This window comes from Erigeron canadensis, chromosome 6 (assembly GCF_010389155.1).
Source record: "Erigeron canadensis isolate Cc75 chromosome 6, C_canadensis_v1, whole genome shotgun sequence".
Lineage (NCBI taxonomy): Eukaryota > Viridiplantae > Streptophyta > Magnoliopsida > Asterales > Asteraceae > Erigeron > Erigeron canadensis.
In genome coordinates this window covers 42,419,656-42,441,378 of record NC_057766.1, presented here as the reverse complement: position 1 = coordinate 42,441,378, position 21,723 = coordinate 42,419,656, and the positions used below count along the sequence as shown (strand labels likewise).

General features: G+C 35.7%; 4 protein-coding genes and 1 non-coding gene across 5 annotated transcripts; 3 read left to right on the top strand and 2 right to left on the bottom strand.

Moving 5' to 3' along the window:
* Window positions 1-51: 51 nt before the first annotated feature.
* On the top strand, window positions 52-2,237 carry LOC122605942 (pentatricopeptide repeat-containing protein At1g62930, chloroplastic-like). Its single transcript, XM_043778908.1, has one exon. It carries the CDS (start codon window positions 308-310, stop codon window positions 2,063-2,065), a length of 1,758 nt encoding a protein of 585 aa, XP_043634843.1. The 5' UTR covers window positions 52-307; the 3' UTR covers window positions 2,066-2,237.
* A 470-nt stretch (window positions 2,238-2,707) lies between these two features.
* On the top strand, window positions 2,708-7,939 carry LOC122604944 (protein Rf1, mitochondrial-like). The gene is made up of 2 exons (XM_043777801.1): window positions 2,708-4,502; window positions 5,934-7,939. Exons 1-2 carry the CDS (start codon window positions 2,711-2,713, stop codon window positions 7,844-7,846), a joined length of 3,705 nt encoding a protein of 1,234 aa, XP_043633736.1. The 5' UTR covers window positions 2,708-2,710; the 3' UTR covers window positions 7,847-7,939.
* A 1,793-nt stretch (window positions 7,940-9,732) lies between these two features.
* On the bottom strand, window positions 9,733-9,941 carry LOC122606383. The gene has a single exon (XR_006324894.1). It is a non-coding gene; the product is annotated as a small nucleolar RNA U3 (small nucleolar RNA).
* Window positions 9,942-13,529: 3,588 nt separating this feature from the next.
* On the bottom strand, window positions 13,530-17,434 carry LOC122605413 (transcription elongation factor TFIIS-like). Its single transcript, XM_043778361.1, has 2 exons — window positions 17,221-17,434; window positions 13,530-14,687 (listed from the first exon to the last, which is right to left on the bottom strand). The coding sequence occupies exons 1-2, from the start codon at window positions 17,377-17,379 to the stop codon at window positions 13,776-13,778; spliced, it is 1,071 nt and encodes a 356-aa protein (XP_043634296.1). The 5' UTR covers window positions 17,380-17,434; the 3' UTR covers window positions 13,530-13,775.
* A 3,270-nt stretch (window positions 17,435-20,704) lies between these two features.
* Window positions 20,705-21,427, top strand: LOC122604943. Its single transcript, XM_043777800.1, has one exon. The coding sequence runs from the start codon at window positions 20,705-20,707 to the stop codon at window positions 21,425-21,427; it is 723 nt and encodes a 240-aa protein (XP_043633735.1).
* The last annotated feature ends 296 nt before the right edge of the window (window positions 21,428-21,723 follow it).

The following is a 21,723-nucleotide window of genomic DNA, read 5'->3' as shown; positions in this document are numbered from 1 at the left end:
TGTCTCGTTTTTATATCTAGTTTTTATATCACGAAGGATGACTCCGTATAATTTAAGGTTTGAAATGAAATCACATGATGTATTTGACGAGTTTCAACACTAAAAGAAAATATCGAAGTAATCGTCCTGATGAAAGATAGATGATAACGGCAGTAGATATACAACTGCCGTCTGGCCTCCTCCATACCTCGCCTTTAAACAGGAGTATTGTTGTTGTAGTCTCCATTTTCAATTCAATACCCACCCAAAAGGGTTTAAGTAAATGTCAATCCTTTGATAACTCACTGAATGAGCGAGTTAAGAATGAATGATGTACTTGTTACTTCCGTTTCGTTGTCATCATATTATTAAAGTTAACACGCATTTCTTTACTACTGCAACCCTCTCTTTGAATCAAAGATTTTTGTCTACTTTGAATGCAGCACCCACTAAGCTCGATGACGCCCTCCAACTGTTTGATCAAATGCTTCACAGAAAACCACGGCCTTGCATCTCCGAATTCAATCAATTAATTACTGTTATCGTAAAGATGAAACATTATTCAACTGCACTTTCTCTTTATAATCAGTTAAAGTTGATGGTTATTGTTCGACTTGATATATATGCAATGACCATCTCCATGAACTGCTATTGCCGCCTTAATCAAGTGAATCATGGTTTTGCTTTACTAGCCACCATCTTCAAGCTAGGCCATCCACCCAGTGTCCCCACTTACAACACTCTCTTAAATGGCCTTGTTCTCGCTGATCGGGTTTTTGAAGCTGTTGAGTTATTCAAGAAACTTCTAAGAGAGAATGTTTGTGAGCCTAATGAGGTTATGTATGGAACCATTATTAATGGCCTCTGTAAAGGAGGTCACACCACCAAAGCTGTTGACTTGCTCAAATTTATGGAAAACGGCTCGTGTAAGCCCAGGGTAGAACATTATAGCATTATCATTGACAGTCTCTGCAAAGACAAAATGGTGGATCAGGCTTTACAACTCTTCACTAATATGGCAGAGAAGAAAATCCCCGCTAATGTTATCACTTACAACACTCTGATTCATGGTCTATGCAACTTTGGTCGAGAAAGTAAGGCTGCAAGAATGTTGATGGATATGGAGGTGAAAGGTATCTCACCGGGGGTGGATACCTTCAATATCTTGGTGAATGCCTTTTGCAAACAAGGATCCGTAAACGATGCAAAGCTTGCTGTGCAGGCCATGGTAAAAAGAGGTCTACGTCCAGATGTAATCACTTATACTGCATTGATTGACGGATACTGTTTACGTGGTGAATTAGATGAAGCACGAAAAGTTCTTGATGGCATGGTGGAAAAGGATCTTGTGCCTAACATCATCACTTATAACAGCCTTATAAATGGTTACAACAAGAAGAACAGAATCTATGAGTCCATGCATCTTTTTCAAGAAATCAAAGACAAAGGTTTGATTCCTAGTGTTGTGACTTACAATAGTCTGTTACAAGGCTTGTTTCAAACGGGAAATCCTGCAGCCGCAAAAAAGCTCTTTAATGAGATGAAAGCCAAGGGCCTCGAACCAACTATACTTACTTACGGTATCTTTATAAACGGGATGTGCAAAAACTCCCAGTGTTCAGATGCATTGGCTCTCTTCCGTTCACTGAAAAGTAGGGAATTCTTGAAAGATGTAGCTTTTTATAATATCTTGATTGATGGTTTTAGCAGATCTGGGCAGCCTAATGTGTCAATGGATTTGTTTGATGAACTTTCTTTGAAAGGATTGAGACCAAATGTCAAGACCTATACCACAATGATAAGAGTGTTCTGCCTAGAAGGGTTATTCGACAAAGCTAAGGCATTGCTGTTGAAAATGGAAGAAGATGGTTGTTTGCCAAATAGTGTCACATACAATGTTATCATTCAAGAGTTCTTGAAGAAAAACGAGGGTCAAGAGGCAGAGAGGCTTTTGGAACAGATGATCAACAGAGGTTTCTTGCCTGATTCTACTACTTTTGAGATGTTGCTACAGCTACTCCCAAATGAAGGACAACCTTCTTCTCTGCGGACTATGATTCAGAGGCTAACAAGTGTTGAAAGATAAAATGGTTTCTCAGAAAAACGACATAATGTTATTCCAGGTGGAAAGAGAGAAACATGTGATAATTATAGTTGATGGTCTTCAGGTGTTAGTTTCCTTCAATCTGCCTCTATATTACTAGGATATAGACTCTTGGTGTTGTCTCAATACATGGTATACATTATACCTTCCCTTACTCTCAGAGTGAACTTTTGTCTTGCCCGATTATTATACCACTTACTCAATGTTTTTACACCTAATCCCAAGCTTAGGACAAGATTCTTCGACGTTTACTATCCATCAAATCCTAACAACTGTCGAAAGAAAAGATGGTAATTTGACATCACGGTTCGTGTCATGAACTTTTCATAGTATATACAATTGGGGTCTCGGTTTGATGTTGGTTTTCTTATACATGATTTTAGTAGATGAGAGTCTATTAAGTTAATGATAATAAGTCAATGCTTCTCTTGTATACAATGTGATGAATGACATTATGACAAGGTCTGATTATATTTACTGATTTGTGTTTGATAATACATTCATTATACAACAAAAAAAAGTGTTTTATTTTCAAAGGGTATGGTTGGTCATCAGTATACCGATATAAACTTTACAATTACCAATAAATCATAAGGACAAAAGCCTTTACTTTCAAAACTTCACACAATGTCCTCTCGAGCTCCAGGGTCTAAACTATTTTGGCTTCACCATTATTACTATGCTCCTTGTGTTTTAATCCACCAACATTCCCATTTGAATCCAAGATTCTTACATGTCAAAGGTGCCCTCAAATCCGCTAAGCTCGATGATGCCCTCCAACTGTTCGATCAAATGCTTCATAGACAACCTCCTCCTTCTATCATTCAATTTAATAAGCTTATTACTGATATCGTAAAAATGAAACATTATTCCACTGCCCTTTCTCTTTACAATCAAATTAAGTTGATCGGTATTCCGAGTAATCTCTGTGCAATGAACATCACCATTAACTGTTATTCGCGCTTGAATCAAGTGACTTATGGTTTCGCCTTATTGGCCACCGTCTTCAAGCTAGGACATACTCCCGATTTGACCACCTATACCACTCTTATAAATGGGCTTATTGTTGCTGATCGGGTTTCTGAAGCTGTTAAGTTATTCAAGAAATTAGTTAGAGAGAAAATTTGTGAGCCTAATGACGTTATGTATGCAACCATTATTAATGGGTTCTGTAAAGTAGGTCAAACTAACAAGGCCCTTGAATTGCTCAACTTTGTGGAAACCGGATCATGTAAACCCTCCGTAGAAATTTACAATACAATCATTGACAGTCTATGCAAGGACAAAATGGTTGATCATGCATTACGACTTTTCACTGACATGACTAAAAAAGGCATCCGTGCAAATGTTATCACCTATAATTCTCTGATTCATGGTCTATGCAACTTTGGTAGAGAGACGGAGGCCACACAAATGTTGATAGATATGGAGGAAAAAGGAATCTCTCTAGGTGTGGATACCTTTACTATCTTGGTAAATTCATTTTGCAACCAAGGATCCGTAAAAGATGCAGAGTTTGTTGTGCAAAAAATGGTAGAAAAGGGTGTGCATCCAAATGTTATTACTTATAGTGCATTAATCGATGGATATTGTTTGCGTGGTGAGTTAGACGAAGCAGGGAAAGTTCTAGATCGTATGGCGGAGAAGAATCTTGTACCTGAAATCATCACCTATAGTAGCCTCATTAACGGGTACTGCAAAAAGTACAGAATCAATGAGGCTATCCATCTTTTTCAACAAATTAAAGACAAGGGTTTGATTCCTAACGTGTTTACCTACAGTAGTCTGCTACAAGGTTTGTTTCAAACGGGGAATCCTGCAGCTGCAATAAAACTCTTTAATGAGATGAAAGCCAAGGGCCTGAAACCAACTATAATTACTTATGGTATCTTGTTCAATGGGATGTGCAAAAACTCACAGTGTTCTGATGCGTTGGCTCTCTTCCGTTCACTGGTAAGAAGCAATGAATGGATGAAAGAAGTAGGTTTGTATAATATCTTAATTAACGGATTTAGCAAATCTGGGAAGCCTGAGATGTCAATGGATTTGTTTGATGAACTTTCTTTGAAAGGATTGAGACCAAATGTCAAGACCTATACATCAATGATAAGTGTGTATTGTCAGCAAGGGTTATTCGACAAAACGAAGGCATTGCTGTTGAAAATGGAAGAAAATGCTTGTTTGCCAAATAGTGTCACTTACAATGTTATCATTCGAGAGTTCTTGAAGAAAAACGAGAGTCAAGAGGCAGAGAGGCTTCTGGAACAGATGATCAGCAAAGGTTTCTTGCCTGATTCTAATACTTTTGGGATGTTGCTACAACTAATTCCAAGTGAAGGGCAACCTTCTTCTCTGCGGAATGTTATTCAGAGGCTAACAAGTGCTGAAAGAAAAGATGGCATGGTACCAAATATGAAAACTCATATGATTCCCTGACATGGTCCATCTTGGGGGCGTTATCATAGTTATGATTGGTGTTTACTGCTTCCGTATTTAATTTTCCCATAATAATATAGTTCTTGGCATGGTCATTTCAAGGAACAGATATCCAACTTTTTTTAAGCATTTACATGATCTTTTGAAGTGATTTATTGGATAAAACATAATCAGCTTGGGCTGGTCTATTGTGAGAGCCATGCATTCCATGCCGTCTTCCAGCAATATTGGCCAGAAATCCTTGGTTTTGACTTTTGGAGATTTTGACTGGTGGCCGTTTTCTTGAGATCTTTTAACAGTGTTGACTTCTTTTGTCTACAGTTGACTTTCTACATCAGAATCTCTTCATCACCCATATATAGTTCTGCTCATGTAGGATCAACCAATGATTGTTTATAGAATCATGGGTTAGGCATTCTTTTAATGAACGTGGGTCGAGAACAAAGGGACATCAGAAGTTACTACAATTTGCTAATATCTGATTGGTTAGCATCATAAGGCCGAAAAGAGGTGGTTTGGATGGAACTTTGGTTGCTGATAAAGATGGCAAACATATGTCAATTTGCTTTGTCGCAAGACATATGTTGAGACACTAATATCAATTATCTTAGGTGACTGGTGTTTGTGGCAACATGGTCCTTTGTTTGACCGGTTGACATTGACAACGATAAACTTTTACCTGTATCAGCCAATGGTTTCTGTGCAGATGGCTGGGCCAAAATGTAATTGTTGTTGATGATAAACCTTGTGTTACAAGTTGAATTGGAATTTGATTGTCTGGAATCTGACTTCGTTCGTTGACCCCTTGTTGATCAGGAGATTAGGCTGTGGGGGCAATAAGGGCCGTTGCCTTGTTGACTTTGGCGGAACAAGCTGATACATACAGGATAACGTTGCAGCAATCCTACATGAAGATCAGTTTCTTAGTATTCAAATGAAGTCTATTTTATAGATAAAATGTTATAATTCTCACTTTTGGTTGTTTTGGTTGACAGTTTTATCATATCAAATCTCCACCCTTAATCAACTCCATCACATTATTAGTCTGCAACCCATCATTAGTTTATATTTCACTTTCCCGTTATCAAACAAATAACAGTTCGATATAATTGTAATAAAGCTCACAAATTCAGGTGTAGATTAGTTTTATGAATAAATTTCATAAACTTCAATTAGGGCATGCACTTTAGCTTGTCCAACACATGTGTATGTAAAAATGTATCGTTTATAACTTATTTAAAGATGGAAATTATTATTAAGTAAGATAGATATAAAATAGTAGTAATATAGATATTGAAATTATAAATTAAAAAGGTAATACTTATGATAATACTTCAAATATTAAAATGTTTTATATATTGTATAGATGTTATATAGATGTATAGATTTACTTTCTGTTGACATTATTATTAAGGTACCGTAGTTGTCCATTTTTACCTATTACGAGTATTAATTTTGTTGCATAAGGAAAGGAGAGTGGATACTAAAATGCTATGCACCAAACTTAAAAAAGGTAGCAGCAGCAGCAGCACCTTTCTTCTCTTCTCAGTTCTTCCTCCTCTTCACCATTCTGGTAATGAAAACTACATTCCTTGTAATCTTAGATTTTTGTCCACTAGTAGTAGTAGTCCACCCAAGTTAACTAAGCTCGATGATGCCCTCCAAGTGTTTGATGAAATGCTTCACAGAAAGCCTCCGCCTTCCGTTGTCCAGTTTAATAAGCTCATTACTAATGTTGTCCAAATGAAACATTATTCAACTGCCCTTTCACTTTACAATCAGTTAAAGCTGATGGGTAATATTCCACTTGATATATATGCAATGACCATCTCTATCAACTGCTTTTCCCGCCTTAATCAAGTGAAGTATGGTTTTGCTTTATTAGCCACCATCTTTAAACTAGGCTATTCACCCAGTGTACCCACTTACAGCACCCTCTTAAACGGTCTTGTCCTTGGGGATCGTGTTTTCGAGGCTGTTGAATTATTCAAGAAACTGGTTAAAGAAAAAATTTGTGAGCCTAATGAGGTTATGTATGCAACCATTATGAATGGCCTTTGTAAAGTAGGTCACACTAGCAAGGCCCTTGAATTGTTGAACTTCATGGAAACAAAAGGCGGCTCATGTAAGCCTGGTGTATATCATTATAGTATAATAATCGACAGCCTCTGCAAAGACAAAATGGTTGATCAGGCGTTACAACTCTTCGCCAATATGACTGAAAAGGGCGTCCCTGCTGATGTCATCACTTATAACAGTCTGATCCATGGTCTATGCAACTTCGGTAGGGAGACGGAGGCGGCAAGAATGTTGATGGATATGGAGGAACAAGGGATCTCTCCAAGGGTTGAGACCTTCAATGTCTTGGTAAATTCCTTTTGTAAGCAAGGATCTGTAAAAGATGCAGAGTTGGCTGTGCAAACAATGGTACGAAAAGGTCTATGTCCGAATGTTATCACTTACAATGCACTACTTGATGGATACTGTTTACGTGGTGAACTAGAAGAAGCCAAAAATGTTCTAGATCGTATGATGGACAAGGATCTTATACCCAACATTATTACCTATAGCACCTTGATAAATGGATACTCCAAGAAGAAGCGAATTAACGAGGCCATTGATATATTTCGAGACATCAAAAACAAGGGTTTAATTCCTAATGTCGTGACTTACAATACTTTGTTACAAGGTTTGTTTCAATCAGGGAATCCTGCAGCCGCAAAACAACTCTTCAATGAGATGCAAGCCAAGGGCCTAACTCCAGATATATTTACATACGGTGTCATGTTCGACGGAATGTGCAGAAACTCAAAGTGTTCTGAGGCCTTAGCTCTCTTTCGTTCGTTGGGAAGCAATAAATTAGCCGAAGAAATAGGTTTGTATACTATATTGATCGATGGTTTTAGTAGATGTGGGAAGCCTGACTTGGCATTTGAGCTGTTTGATGAACTCACTCTGAAGGGAGTGAAGCCGGATATGAAGGCATATACAGTGATGATACAAGTGTATTGCAAGGAAGGTTTGTTCAGTAAAGCAATAGAATTGCTTACAAAGATGGAAGAGAATGGTTACTTGCCAGATAGCGTCGCATATAATGTTATTGTCCAAGAGTTCCTCAATAAAAACGAGTGTAGAGCGGCTGAGATTCTTCTAGAGGAAATGTTCAACCGAGGTTTTTTGCCTGATTCTTATACTTTTGCGATGATGCTAGAACGAATCCCAAATGTAGAGCAAACTTCTAGTATGCGAGAAATCATTCAGAAGCTAACAAGTGCAGAAATGAAAGATGGTAAAGTACCCAATTTAACATCTCATATCATTTCTTGAACTGTGTTATTATAATTGTTGAATAATGGTGCCTGGTTTCTTGTTTACTTACGTTGTATAGAACATGAAATGTGTTTATATGGTTTTATCCAAGCTTCTGGATGTGAACATCAGTTTGTGAAAGCATGAAGCAGGTAGATGCTTAATGAGAGGCTATCTTGTTACCTGAAATGAGTGCAGAATGGAGCTTATATATAGAGGTCTGTCGATAGAGACATTCGTTATTGTTGGTGTACGTGTTGGCACCTACTCGTGTCTTTAGACACAGTCACACAACTCTTTTCTCAGCACTTCTTAGTTACGAGTTTACTGGCTTCTACTTTTAGCTATGCGTTTATGCTTCCATCTGTCTGTCTATATTAGAATGTGTATGTTAACCATGTTACTTCATGATTTCCGAATGACACGTTCATAGGACTAGAAGTATACCCACGCAATGTACAATTAGGCCTCTCCCTAAACTAGGTTCATCCTTCCCTCTTCCACATTGCCACATCAGCTTTTTTCTCTCTTCTACACCTCTTTCACAATCACTCCCTATAACCCCTCTTCCACCTTTTATTTTATTTTATATTTACACAAAAAATAAATAATTCAACATTTATTTAAAATTAAACATTACAATACATATTACATAATTAAAAAAGACAGTACATGATTAAAACGTGTTGCTCGCATTGTTGTCTCTTTTTCCTCTTTGATATCGGCCAAGATTCGTGTTTTCATCTCATCTTCGGTGAGACGAGGTCAGTTAACATTCTTCTTTTATGATGATGAAGCCATTTGGAATGGTGAGTGAGTTAGTTGATGAAACAAGTTTGGAGATTAAACACAAGTAGAATGGTGATGAAACTGGTTAATGCTCTGGGTTGGTATTTATAGAGTCACAATGTAGCTAGCCGCTCAGGGACTGTAAATGTAAATTTTTTGAATTTTTAGCTGTTTGAGGGACTGTAATTATAAATATTTTGAATTCGAACGTTGGAGGGACTAATTGTGTAAATATTTTGAATTTTGAAAGTTGGAGGAACGTCTTTTACTTCAGCTATATATATTGGCTCCTTGTCAGATATTTCCTACCAAAACTCAAACTTTTATACATCTTAAATGGCTTCTTCATCAAATGTCCCTAACCATAAACCATCAATGACTGTTGATCAAGTGAATGACAATATCATGGCTAATATCCTCGACCACCAAATGTTCAAAGACGAACTTGTTGAAATTGATCTAAAACTTCAAGCGAAAAAAAAAAATGGTGTCAAGAACAAATCAATTATATACAAACGGGGCATTATTCTGATCTTGAGTATCAATACTTTACTTATTTGCAGGGAAAGTTTGACAAGATTCAAGAAGCTGTGGAAGAAATTGCTTGTGCGGTCATCACTTTGAATGAGTTCATCAACACTGCCAAAGCAGTTTATGAGATGAACAAATAAATAGGCTCTTTTAATATTATGTTGTATGTTTCTCTTTATTAAGTTTGTAATCTTCTTAAAATTATGAATAAACTTATGTTGTTAAAGTAGACTTATTTTATTGAACTAATTGCATTTTTGGTCCCTGTGTTATCACACTTTTTGCAGGTTTGGTCCAAACTTTTCATTTGTTGCATTTTTGGTCCCAAAAGTATGCATTTTTCGCAAGAATGGTCCAATCTAACGATTCCATCAAGTATCAACTGTTAATGTGATTATGTGCATCTCATGTGAGGGGCAAATCGTCTTTTTACACAAATAGGACCAATCTTGCAGTTTATATATATATATATATATATATACACACATACATACACACATATACATTACAGTATTGGCCACCACCAATCCAAATCAATCATCACACCCGCCCACCTCCAGTCACCTCCGACCACCACCAACCCAAATCAATCATTACATTTGGCCACCACCAACATAATTTATAGACAAACAGAGATCCTCTACTGGGCCATGGTCAAGACCATAAGGCTCGGTTAATCACACTCTAGCTACATGTATCTATTTCATCAACTAGACATGAGTTTCTGTCTTGATAGAAATCAAGGATACAGAGGTACAAACCTATGGAACAGATCTTGTTCAAGTTAGGTCGTAACACACTGAGATCTGTAAACATACATACCCACGGATTCACTACCTTCGGCTCACATCAAATTTCTATATATACGGATTCATAAACACACACACCTACAGATCTATAAACACACACACACACACAAATTTCCATATTTTTTTTCTTATTTTTTAGATCTACATCTATTATACATATTTTATAAAAGAAAAGATGGACCGGATGGAAGTGAATGTTTCCAAGGTTGTTGTACAGATAAATTCAGAAAAGGTGGTGGTGGTGGGTGGTTTTTCCTCTTGCTATAAACCCAACATTCGACTCTTCTTCTTCTTTCTCTTTCCAGAAATCTAATAGTCCGATATGGTGGCGGCTAGGGTTCCAAGTGGTGGTGGTTATATGCTCTTGGTGGTGTAGGGGAGGACTATCGGTGGTAAGCATGGGGGGCCAAACATTTATAGATATATTAAAAAATTAGTATGTGAGAGGTCCTACACTCAAGCTTGGATGTCTAACAGCCACATACTCCATTTTCTCACATATATATATATATATACACACACATTAAATAGAAACAAGAAAGATGATACTGCCCTTCACATGAGGTGCACATGATCAAATTAACGGTTGATAACTAACGGAATCGTTAAATTGGACCATTCTTGCGAAAAATGCATACTTTTGGGACCAAAAATGCAACAAATGAAAAGTTTGGACCAAACCTGCAAAAAGTGTGATAACACAGGGACCAAAAATGCAATTAGTTCTATTTTATTAAAATACTTAAAAACATTACAATAGTAAAAGACAACACACAATTCAAACTGTTAAAACACACTTAAAAAAAAAATACTAAAGCACACTTAATCAAACTAGAAAGTCTACTTCATAATCCATAACAATTAAAAAGGAACAAAGATAAGCTGCCTGAAGCAGTGATCGTATCTGAATCCCCTCCCATGCTTCTCCCGAAAAGACACTTAATTATTATTATAAAAGGAGGGAACATTCATAAACTCCTAGAAACACCACTCGTATCTGAAGCCCCTACCATAATTCTGCCGGTACTCTTGATGCGCCGTTACATAAACCATCTCCTCCGATAAGGTCCCCTGTGCCTTCAACCTCGTATAGATAGCCTCAAACTGCTTACATTCTTTGCGAATTATGTTGAAATGGCCTAGTAGTTGAGATTTGCTCCTTGGACCTTCAGTTGTGTTCGCATTGAACCTTTCACATATGTCGGTCCACATGGACCTACTGGTTTCGCTTAAGTTGGGCATCTCACACTTCCATATCCAACACACCGCCAACAAACGATTTTCCGATTCAGTCCACAATTGTCTCGGAATTTGAAATGGAATGGACATGAAATGGTTTTATGGAATGGTTTGAGAAATGGTTTGATGAATGATGTATTGAATGGATCGTCAAAAATAGTATATATAGAAGGGGGATTGAAATAAAATAAGTTACTCTTGCATTTTAAACAAAAATTTTTTTTTTTTTTTTTTTTTTTGGCATTTTCCTCCTCTCGCTTCTCATCTACCCTCTTCGCTGGATGGAAACAGCTCGAAGGATGAGCCCATCGACGATTTGCCGTTTTCGTGGTCAAAGAGCCTGTCGAAGAGGTGTCGAAGGCTTAGGGAGAGGCCTTATGAATAACTAATGTACATAGAATTCTTAAACTTCAGTAAAGCAAAAAGATATTTATTTATTTACCCTTCTACATAAAATGTGTGATGTGTTCGTGTGATCATATACTTTTAGATGCTGACATGATCACCATTTTCTTTTAAGAACATTTATTTAGTTTTATAACATTTTTCTACGTTTAATGTGACTGTGTGTAACATTTTTCTGCATCAACAATTTTGAAAATCATATTTCTAAAACAGTGTTAAATGGTTAAGCTTAAATGCTTAATAGCTTTGATTCTGAATTTTTTTATATCTACACTCATTTATAAAGATTATCCGCCCCTAAAAATAAAAAGTGTTACACAATAGTTACATATGAAAGTATGAAATTGCCCATAATAAACACCCCATATGGAAAAGGTTATTAGACATTATCAAATTTGCCCTTAATGAATTAATTTACACTTTAAACTCCTATTTTGCTAATTTACATTCTAAATCTTTATCTAATAAAATATTTTCACTATTATCTTTACATCAACTTATATCATTGAAAATCAATTGTTGGTGTCATCACCACCTGTCACCAACACAACTAAATAGCCGTCGCCATCACTTTCGCTATATCACATGGATACCATGTTCGTATATAATGGATTATAAAGATCCGGGGCGATTCTCTTCAATTTGGTTTTTTCCTTGAATGTTCTAAACAAGACAAAACAAACAACCAACAACCAGAATCTCTTGAAAAAAGTACGTACGTGTCCAAAAACTTAAAATCGACATGCCTCTCAATACTTCCTGCCACGACTCTACACTTGTTAATATCTTAACACGTGGCCCCATACAGTCCCATCCCATAATAAATTATATAAACCCTATACCTCAAATGGGTTCATGTATCATATCATTCATTACCCTTTTTCTATTTTCACTCAAATAATACATATATGGATACTCAAATTTTCTGCTTGGGCGTACCCAACGTCCTCCAAACCCCACAACCATTGACCTTCCCTTGTCACCCAAAACCTCTTCATGGTTTCGGTTGCCGGAGCTTGAAACCACGGTGGCATAAGGGTCGGGAGTTAGCCCTGAAGTGTGGCGGTGGAGATCGGTTAATGAGACCAGAGAGTAAACGAAATGAGAAGACGGATGAACACGAGTTTGATGCCAAGGAAGATGTAGTAAAAGTAGTAAATGAAGAAATGGAACAAATGGAGATGGAAGCCATAATGGGAAAAGATGATGGAAGAGAACCATTGGATTATAAAAGAAGAGCAGGGATTTTTTACAAGAGTTCGGAAATGTTTCAAGCAATTAAGGATGATCATCACCAACCTCATCCTTGTGCTTAACTAAATTAGGTTTATCTGTATAATATACCACGTAGTATTTGCTAATCTATTGTTATAGAAACTTGTACATAGAATAATTATTTGTATGAGTTAAGGTGTTTGAAATATGCAATGAATTTGTTTGTAACCTCGGCAGTTTTCTCTGTTCAAAAGTTCTAGCAACTGTTAACTTCTAGCATAATTATATTCAGCATGTTTAATATCCGAAAATTTGTTCAGCGATCATTTTGTTTCAATCTGAGTCGTTTCCAATTCTCACAACGTCTGAAAATCTTAAGTTAAAAGAGAGCATAAAGTTAACCTATGAAGATAGAAGAAACATATATATACGTATAGTATAAGCATAACCAACATGGGGTGTGAGTTGTATGGCTATGCAAAACCAAACCATAAAAAAAACAAAAAAAAACAAACACGAAAAAACCAAACCTCAAATCCGTCCCAAAATGAAAAACCGATTTTATGGTTATTGTACTTAGAAAACCAAATTAATAGTTAGATTTTATGGTTATTGTATTTAGAAAAACCAAATTAATAGTTTGGTTTTTGGATGCATATAAAAACCCAAACCGAATAGTTGATTAACACAATGTTTTGAAGGGGTGGAGAAAATAAAATAAGTCCAAGGAGGTACTGGCATATAACTGAATGTTTGAATTATGGTAACTTATCACAATGGCCTCGATGACATTAAGGCGCAAATGAACACTTACATGATACATCTATAACTATAACTGACAAACAAACAATCGTTTCTAACAACTCAAATAAAACAATATAAAAGCTGAATTCACCTGAAACAAAGCCGGCTCAGAGGAGATTAAACGATCTCTGCTCAACTTTACAGGCTGTAGTTCCTCAACAGAACTTCCAATGATTGTCACAGTTTACACATGTTACAAATGTCGTCATGGGTTCATCAGCACTCCGAGTCTGCAGCTGGTAGTAAGTGCATTTCCTTTTTCCACAACGACCGCATTTGAATTCATCGGTTGTAGCCTTAGGTGGTAAACCACGTTCGCAATCAAACAAAGCTTTCTCCTTTATTTTCCCATTCTCCATTTGTCTTTCAGTGCTCGCCATTTCTTCAGGGGTCAATTCCAGAATCCTTTCTGGCTTCACATGTCCAAGTAACACTTTCCTTCTAAAATCTGGATTTTTAGGATCCTTGATATTGAACATTATTGATCTGTATTTAAATTTCTGTGCACCATTAGATCTTCCCCACTTTTCAAACATTGCAGACTCCACCGAAACAGCAACTCTGTATGGATCAGATGCTTCTGCTTCATCTCTAAGTTCATCATCAATCTCCCCGTGAACTTTGCATAATGCCTCTGAAAGAAGTTCACGAACTTTGTCTCTTATAGGATCCTTGCAATAAACAAGGGAAGTTAGTTTTGGTGGAGCCACACTATTTGTTGTAGACTTATTTATTCTCTTGTTTTCTTCTTTCGTATCATGCCCAACTCTAGTATTTTCTCGCTTTTCGACTTTGACAGCATTAACTATTTTCTCAGAAGAAGATGATGATGTGGCACTGTAACCATGCTTCTCAACCTTGATTGAGTTCACTCTTTGGACTTTCTTATTAGATGTATCTGATCCATGCTCGGACTTCATAGATGCCTGGGAATCTGAGCCTCCATTTACCTTGTTCTTTAACGTCTCTTTGACTATTATACTTTTCCAAATTTCGACCAGCTCAGCAGCTAGGGACTGGATCTTCTTTCTAGGATGCTTTGTTAATTGACGAAGACGCTTTCCAACCTGAAATGATGGTCCTTAAAAGATTTCAAAACTCTAAGAAATGGTAATATGCCACACTTTAATTCCTTGCGTAATCAGATAATTTTTTAACTTGTGTTATATGCTCATTATGGAAGTCATGCCAATTTATTTAACCAGAAGTGCTACTCATGAGTTTCTAATTCATATATGCTGATATTATTTCTTAAAATGTAGAACTAAATGGGCAGCATTTTACAGTCCATGTACACTATAGCCACACTCCTAAAGTAAAAAGACAACGGAAGGCACAAAAGCATGTTCAGATAGCGTATCAAACCACCAAACAGAACACATAGGTTGCTAAATGCATAAAGTTCTAAAAACCCAAACTGTTAGAATATGCATCATAGTCACATGGAACGCGGTACGATACGGTATGCGGAACAAAAACGGGTACGCGGTTCGTAGGTCTCCAAAATCCGGTACGAGGGAGGGTAGGTTCATTCAGAACGCCAATTTGGTACGCGAAACGCGTACCATTTTCGGTTCGTAAATTTGGTACAAAACATATAAACAACTAACATATGTAATAAAGACTTGTTATTCATACTAAAATCCAAAAGTTGTTCATAATCAAAATCATAAAAAAACCCGAAACTAACATGTGTGATTGTGTGAATTTATAGAATTGACAACGAATGGACTTATTAAAAATAAGGTCAGCCCAACATAAGCTCAGTTCCTTATTAAACCTAAAACGCTTTTCCCAGTTGACCAAATTCTAAAAATAAGTCACGTACACCACTACAACCACTATTTTTTCTCTTTCTCTTTCCCACTCTTTATTTTGGCCGGAAAAACGATGAACTATATTCTAGATCGCGATTTCTATCAATTCGGTACGGCGAACCGAAGATCTAGGAAAGCAAATTTCAACCTTGATACGTCAAAATCAGGTACGCTTATGCTAACGTTTCGGATCGCGTTTCGCCTTCGTCCGGGACTATTTCGTACCGCGTTTCGGTACGAGGTGTACCGTACGAAAAACTCTGCTTCGTACCCGTTTCCTGTGACTATGATATGCATTAGAAAGTAGAAACAAAGTAAGATAGAAGCCTAAACACATCCACTTGTCTAGCTAAAAAGAACAAATGAAAGAGAAAAGCTGATATGAGTAGTAAGCAGTTCAACACCTAGCTCTCATTATTCGCCTCATGCCTCTAAGATTATAACTGTAACATCATTCCATCGTTCTGGGCAAATCAACTAACTCACTGCTTACACAATGTAGCTTGTGTAACTCCCGTTCGCCCAATAATGCCTGGACTTCAGCTTACATCTGTGATGCAAATTACTGGCAACTTACAAGTTGAGAGTTTTAAAGTGTTCAAATTTCTTAGTCTCTATTACCATGGGAAGGTTTATGGTTTATCACAAATGAATCACCTCGCTTCTCATTTTCCTAACAATGTTACAAACTGATGATTCTATTAAAGTGACACAAATTGTTAAACTCCTCCTTATACTCCTAATATCCTCATGAAGGATCTTACCCCCAAAACCACTACTCTGAAAGATGCATGGCATGAGACTAACTGAATGAACCTCAAGTCCAAGGGGCTACTTTTATGATAGCGTTTGTAACCCTTTAACCCAAAATAGTTGACTGGCCCTATAACCTTTGAACTTCAATTTACAACAATGCTGAAACTTACCAGCAATTATACAAGATAAGGAGTTACAACTTCTCATTCGCTATCACTAAGAGATAGGTTGTCACAAACTCCCTATTTAACTTCTCATCCTTGTGTCAATGTAGAATATATGGTTACGTCTTAACTCGGGAACATCTAGGCATGCTTTTTTTTAGCTAAAAGGCAATCCTTAACGTGACAACTCCTTTGTACAAGGCAAGCACCAAAGACTAGGGAACAAGAGAGCACGATACATAGCAACACTATATAAAAAAACACAGTCATCCATCATCTTCATCGTAAACCTCAAAAAAGCTCTCTACTTTCAAGGTAAAACACCAAAAAACCAGAACTCTTGAAAGCTTGGCTGGATTATTTTGGAAAAAGCTCTCAAATTTCAAGCTAAAACCCCAAAAAACCAGCTTTCTTGGGAAACTAGCTTCAATTATTCTGGAAAAAACATCCAAATTTCAAGCCAAAACCCCAAAATAACAACTTCTTGATGGTGGGCGTCTGACTATGTTAGAAAAAGGTTTCAACTTTCAAGCTAAAACCTTAACTTTTTTTTTTTTTGAACAGCAGCTAAAACCTTAACTAATTAAAATTGTCTATCACAAATTTTCAACTTTTTTCTTAAATTTTACTTCATTTTCTTTTTCCCTAAACACTTTCCTTGGGTACTTCCTAATTTTAGCCAATCCAACAATTTATCTAATTTAATCACTTTACAATTAAAAAATAATATAAAAACTACTACTAATTGACATAAAATAGAAAAAATCCTAAAATTATGCAAATTAATAACCAATAAAATCATTACAAATACAAATTAACATGACATAAAATAATACTAATACAAATATTGGTGGAAAATCTACCTGAGTGGAAACAAGAATTTGATAGTTGACGGGAAATTTCTTCAAGGCATTCAAGGCATCAATACACCGATCTTCTTCCGCCGCGCCTCCGCCATCACCAGCGGCGGCGTCGGCGGCTTTTTTGGCTGCCTCAAAAAGCTCTTTCAGCTCCGTCTCCATTGTGTCCACGCAGATCGCTACACCAATGGAAAATTGAGAGTATAGATATAAAACACTGAAACCGTCCGGTGAGAGTTTTGATGAGACGATTGAGATTTAGAAAGTAGATCTGACCGTTGATTTAGTTTGTTTGAAAGTTTAATCGTGTGGTAGAAAAACAGGATTGAGATAAAGTGGCTTCTAAGATTTTGACTTTTCAAACTCAAGAAGTTAAACATTTTAATTTTTTTTTTAAAGAAAAGTTTAATTACTCGCAAATATGTTAAACCACAGGTGTTATACGGGGCATCGGGGGTTACTTCGAGTTCGAGCCTTGGTAGGTTCTCCTCGACGGTATTTTTTAATAAAGGAGGCGGTATGGTGAGAAAGACTATTTAAGATCCGTTTAGTGTTGGATTCTTTCGTAGTACGATTAGCACACATCATACGCGTCTAGGGTAGAATTTACTTGTCAAACAAAAAAAATATTTGTGTGAATACACTCCTGTTACCTAGAGATATAGAAGGAAAAACTTACCTAGACATAAGATAAGATTTGAACATAAGATATTTTGTGAGAAACAAGTCCCATCGTCACTATATCATTTTGTGATAATTGATTATCGAAATAGGTCTCCTTGCCTAGTCTGAGATATTGATTATTGAAACGATTCGTACGGATTTCGTTTGCATCTCGTTTCCCCTATGGTTTTTAAAAGTAACAATGGTATTTGTCTATTTGGGTCGTTAGTTTACGGGGTATTATATTAGTAAATATTATATTTAGGCTATATTGATTAAGGATTATTAAAAAAATTTGTTCAATATGATTATAAATTATACATCATAATGGTTTTGTATTTTATTAAAACCATATATATTACTTATAGATATATACACTTAGGCTGTCATTATTATAAGATTTATATGTTTGTGGGATAGGTATTATTGTGGGTGATGACATAGAGGAAGTTCATTCATGGTTATTTTTAAGGAACAATTGTGAAGAATTAGGAGAAATAATATTTGTACGTATATATATATATATATATAAATTGAGTATTTGTATTAAAAATTGAATATATTATTGTTGTAGTTAAAAAATGTTTGTGTGAAGAATGTATGATAAGTTAATATGACATGCTAATTATGTTGTTTGTTGGAAGAACAACCACATGTGATGCAAAGTTGCGAACAATATTATTGTATTACCATTTAAACTTTCTTATGGAAAGGTACAACAACGGTACTCAATTTTTTATAAGCGGGGTATAGGGGGGTTCAATGTAGACAACATTATCTATACCTAAAGGTATGGAGATTGCTTTCAGAAATGTTTTTAGCCTAGAGCTTAACCCTTGAAAAAATTTTGACTGCAAAACGAATTCAAAGCCGAATAGGGTATCTTAAAGCTGAATCTAAAAACAAAACAAAAAAATAAAAAAACAACTTAGATAGAACTTAAATCAGAAAATAATATAAATATAACTATTGAGTGTACTTCATAAGGAAAAGGTAATGTTCTATAATCCACCAACTTTATATGGGAGCTAATATTCGTATGATTGTATCGTTTTTTTTTATGGATGTACTATAATACATTACTTTTACAATTGATTGTACATGTCAATAATATACAAATGTAATATACCTATTAAAATAAGTGATAGTAAATAGTAATATCACTTTCCATATAAGTGATATATCTACAACAATTTTTAGTCATTCACAATAATACGTGTTTTATACAGTTATACACTGCACAGTACAACATGTACATTTATTGTGAATGGCAAAAAACAGTTGTAGATATATCACTCTCATTTTCATTTTATATGGATTGGATTGTTATTAGGCTGTTAGCTCGTGCCTCGTAATACTTCCTATTGGGCTTCAATAACTATATGGGGGGCCTAGTTCTAAAATCGATCTAAAAGGACGAAAAAAGAAAACGAAAAAATCCTTAGCCCAACTCTACTTAGACTATTTCCAACTAGGTAGTTCAAGCCGCAATGCGGGGCCGAATTTATCGTTTTTTCGTGTTTTTTTTTCTTTAAATGCAATACCACAAACACAACGTCTTAAGTATGTTTACTCTCATATTAATAATTTCTTGAAAAAATGTTTTAAAAAAACTTCAAAAGAAAAAATATAAACGCCAATATATTTATTTTAAGGGCAATGGCACAACGCATTCAAACGTTGTTACTCCATTTAAGACCATATGTTTGTTTAATGTAGTATGTTTGCGGCCTTTTTACATGGTATGACAAATGGCAATGTACCGATACTTCATCATATTTATGTCACTCAAAAAATAAGAAAGAAAATATATTGATAAGATAAACTCAAAAGTTAATAGAAAACAAAAAGGATCAACATAATATATGTAAACAAATTAATATCAAAATTTTTTTTAAAAAAACATAAGATATTATTTTATTTTATTTTTTTATAAAAAACAAAATGTTAAAAATCATAGTATTACACAAAAAAATAGAAAATAGTTTTTGAAAACCCAAAATCTAAAAACAAAAACTTCAAAAATTTTGTTTATAAAAAAGGTTTAGTTTGAATAAAATCATGTTACTTAAATTAGTTTCATATAAAATCAAATGAAACAAAAAAGGACAAGAGTATAAATATCAATATGTGTAAATATAAAACTACAAGGTTATATATGAAATTTATGTTGGTGAAAAGATAAAATAAGTTTAAAAACGAAAGGGGGGGTCGAACCAAAGACCTCTCCCATGTGAGGTAAGAGCTGTACCACCCAAATAAACTCATGGTTTAAGGAAGTTTTGACATATATTTAATTTATACTGAAAATGCTGATAAAGACAAAATAGCTACTATTAACATCCACCTCCTTTATTAAAGAGGGTAATTACAGGGGAACTTTTAAGCATTTTAAAATTCTTTAACTTCAATTCAACTCTACAAATAACTTTACATATCCTCATATTAAATGAATTCTGAAAAATTAAAATATAGAAAAATGGTTAAGTACATACTACAAACATATCCTTATGTAATGTAAAGACATACCACAAGATTATTAGAGACCGTATATATAATGTCGTGTCCACATTCAACGAATGACAGCCTAGGACTTGGTTTAGATTGGTCCATGATTATAGAATAGTTAGCTCCATGACTATAGGAAAGTTAGCCCATTTGATTCTCTATATAACTGATGTATCAGGCACCATAATGCACAACGAAAAACAACAATGAATATCGTGGTTATTAGCATGGTATCAGAGCTAATAATCATTCTCTTTTTTTAATCAATCTCGATCCACCCACAAATCAATCGCAGCCCATTTGATTTCGATCAAACATGGCCGACGAAAACAATGCAAACGCGAACAATGCAAACGCGAACAATGCCAACGCGAACAATGCAAATGCCACCGATGCTAAAGCCCTACATCCAGTATATTCTGTCACAAATATACAGAATAAAGTCCGGGTTCTTGACGGCGAAAAAGTAACATACTCTTCCTGGGTGAAATTATTCAAACTTCATGCACATGGGTACGATGTATTGAATCACATCGATGAAACACCACCACCTGCTAAAACAGATCCATCCTATGAAGCTTGGTCCAAAATAGACTCCATTGTTCTTCAATGGATCTATGGAACTCTATCAGGCGATCTATTGGTTCGCGTTTTAACGACTGAATCAACCTCTCAACAAGCTTGGGACCGGATTAAGGTTATCTTTCTCAATAATAAAAACTCTAGGGCAGCCACTCTTGAACATGCATTCACCACTACCACTATGGCTTCTTGTACCTCTATGAGTGCCTATTTTCAGAAAATGAAAGATTTAGCAGACCAACTCAATGATGTGGATCACCCGATCTCAGAATCAAGGCTTGTTTTGCAAATGATCATCGGTCTTCCAAGTGAATTCGATACAGTAGCTTCGTTTATCACTCAGTCTGACGCGTCATGGGATTATGCAAGAGAAATGTTAGATCGGGAACAACGTCGACAAGCTGCACGACAACAACTACCCTCCCAAACAGCCCTTGTTACTACTAACCGACCATAAGGTCCACCAGCACCACCAGCACTGATGTGTGAAAACCTAGTTAAATTAAAATCCTATAAATACTCCGAATCGTTTACCACACACAATCGGGCAATGGACCCGTTCGTATGTAATATAGATTGAAATAAGTAAAGGTTCGTTCCACGGAGACTAGGAAGAGTTAGTGAGATTTAAGTAATTTAAAAGAAAGTTTGGTTTTTAAAGACACCACGTCATACTGATTTTTATATTAAAAAGTTAGTTGATTGGAAGAGTTAGAAATTCCAAAGAATTTATTGAAAAGAAAACTGTTTTAA

Coding starts and splice junctions, on each gene's coding strand:
- LOC122605942 (XM_043778908.1), top strand. CDS start 308: ATGATGTACTTGTTACTTCCGTTTCGTTGTCATCATATTATTAAAGTT.
- LOC122604944 (XM_043777801.1), top strand. CDS start 2,711: ATGTCCTCTCGAGCTCCAGGGTCTAAACTATTTTGGCTTCACCATTAT. Junction 4,503..5,933: donor CATGGTACCAAATATGAAAA/CTCATATGATTC, acceptor ATTATTATTAAG/GTACCGTAGTTGTCCATTTT.
- LOC122605413 (XM_043778361.1), bottom strand. CDS start 17,379: ATGGAGACGGAGCTGAAAGAGCTTTTTGAGGCAGCCAAAAAAGCCGCC. Junction 14,688..17,220: donor AAATTCTTGTTTCCACTCAG/GTAGATTTTCCA, acceptor CCATCATTTCAG/GTTGGAAAGCGTCTTCGTCA.
- LOC122604943 (XM_043777800.1), top strand. CDS start 20,705: ATGGCCGACGAAAACAATGCAAACGCGAACAATGCAAACGCGAACAAT.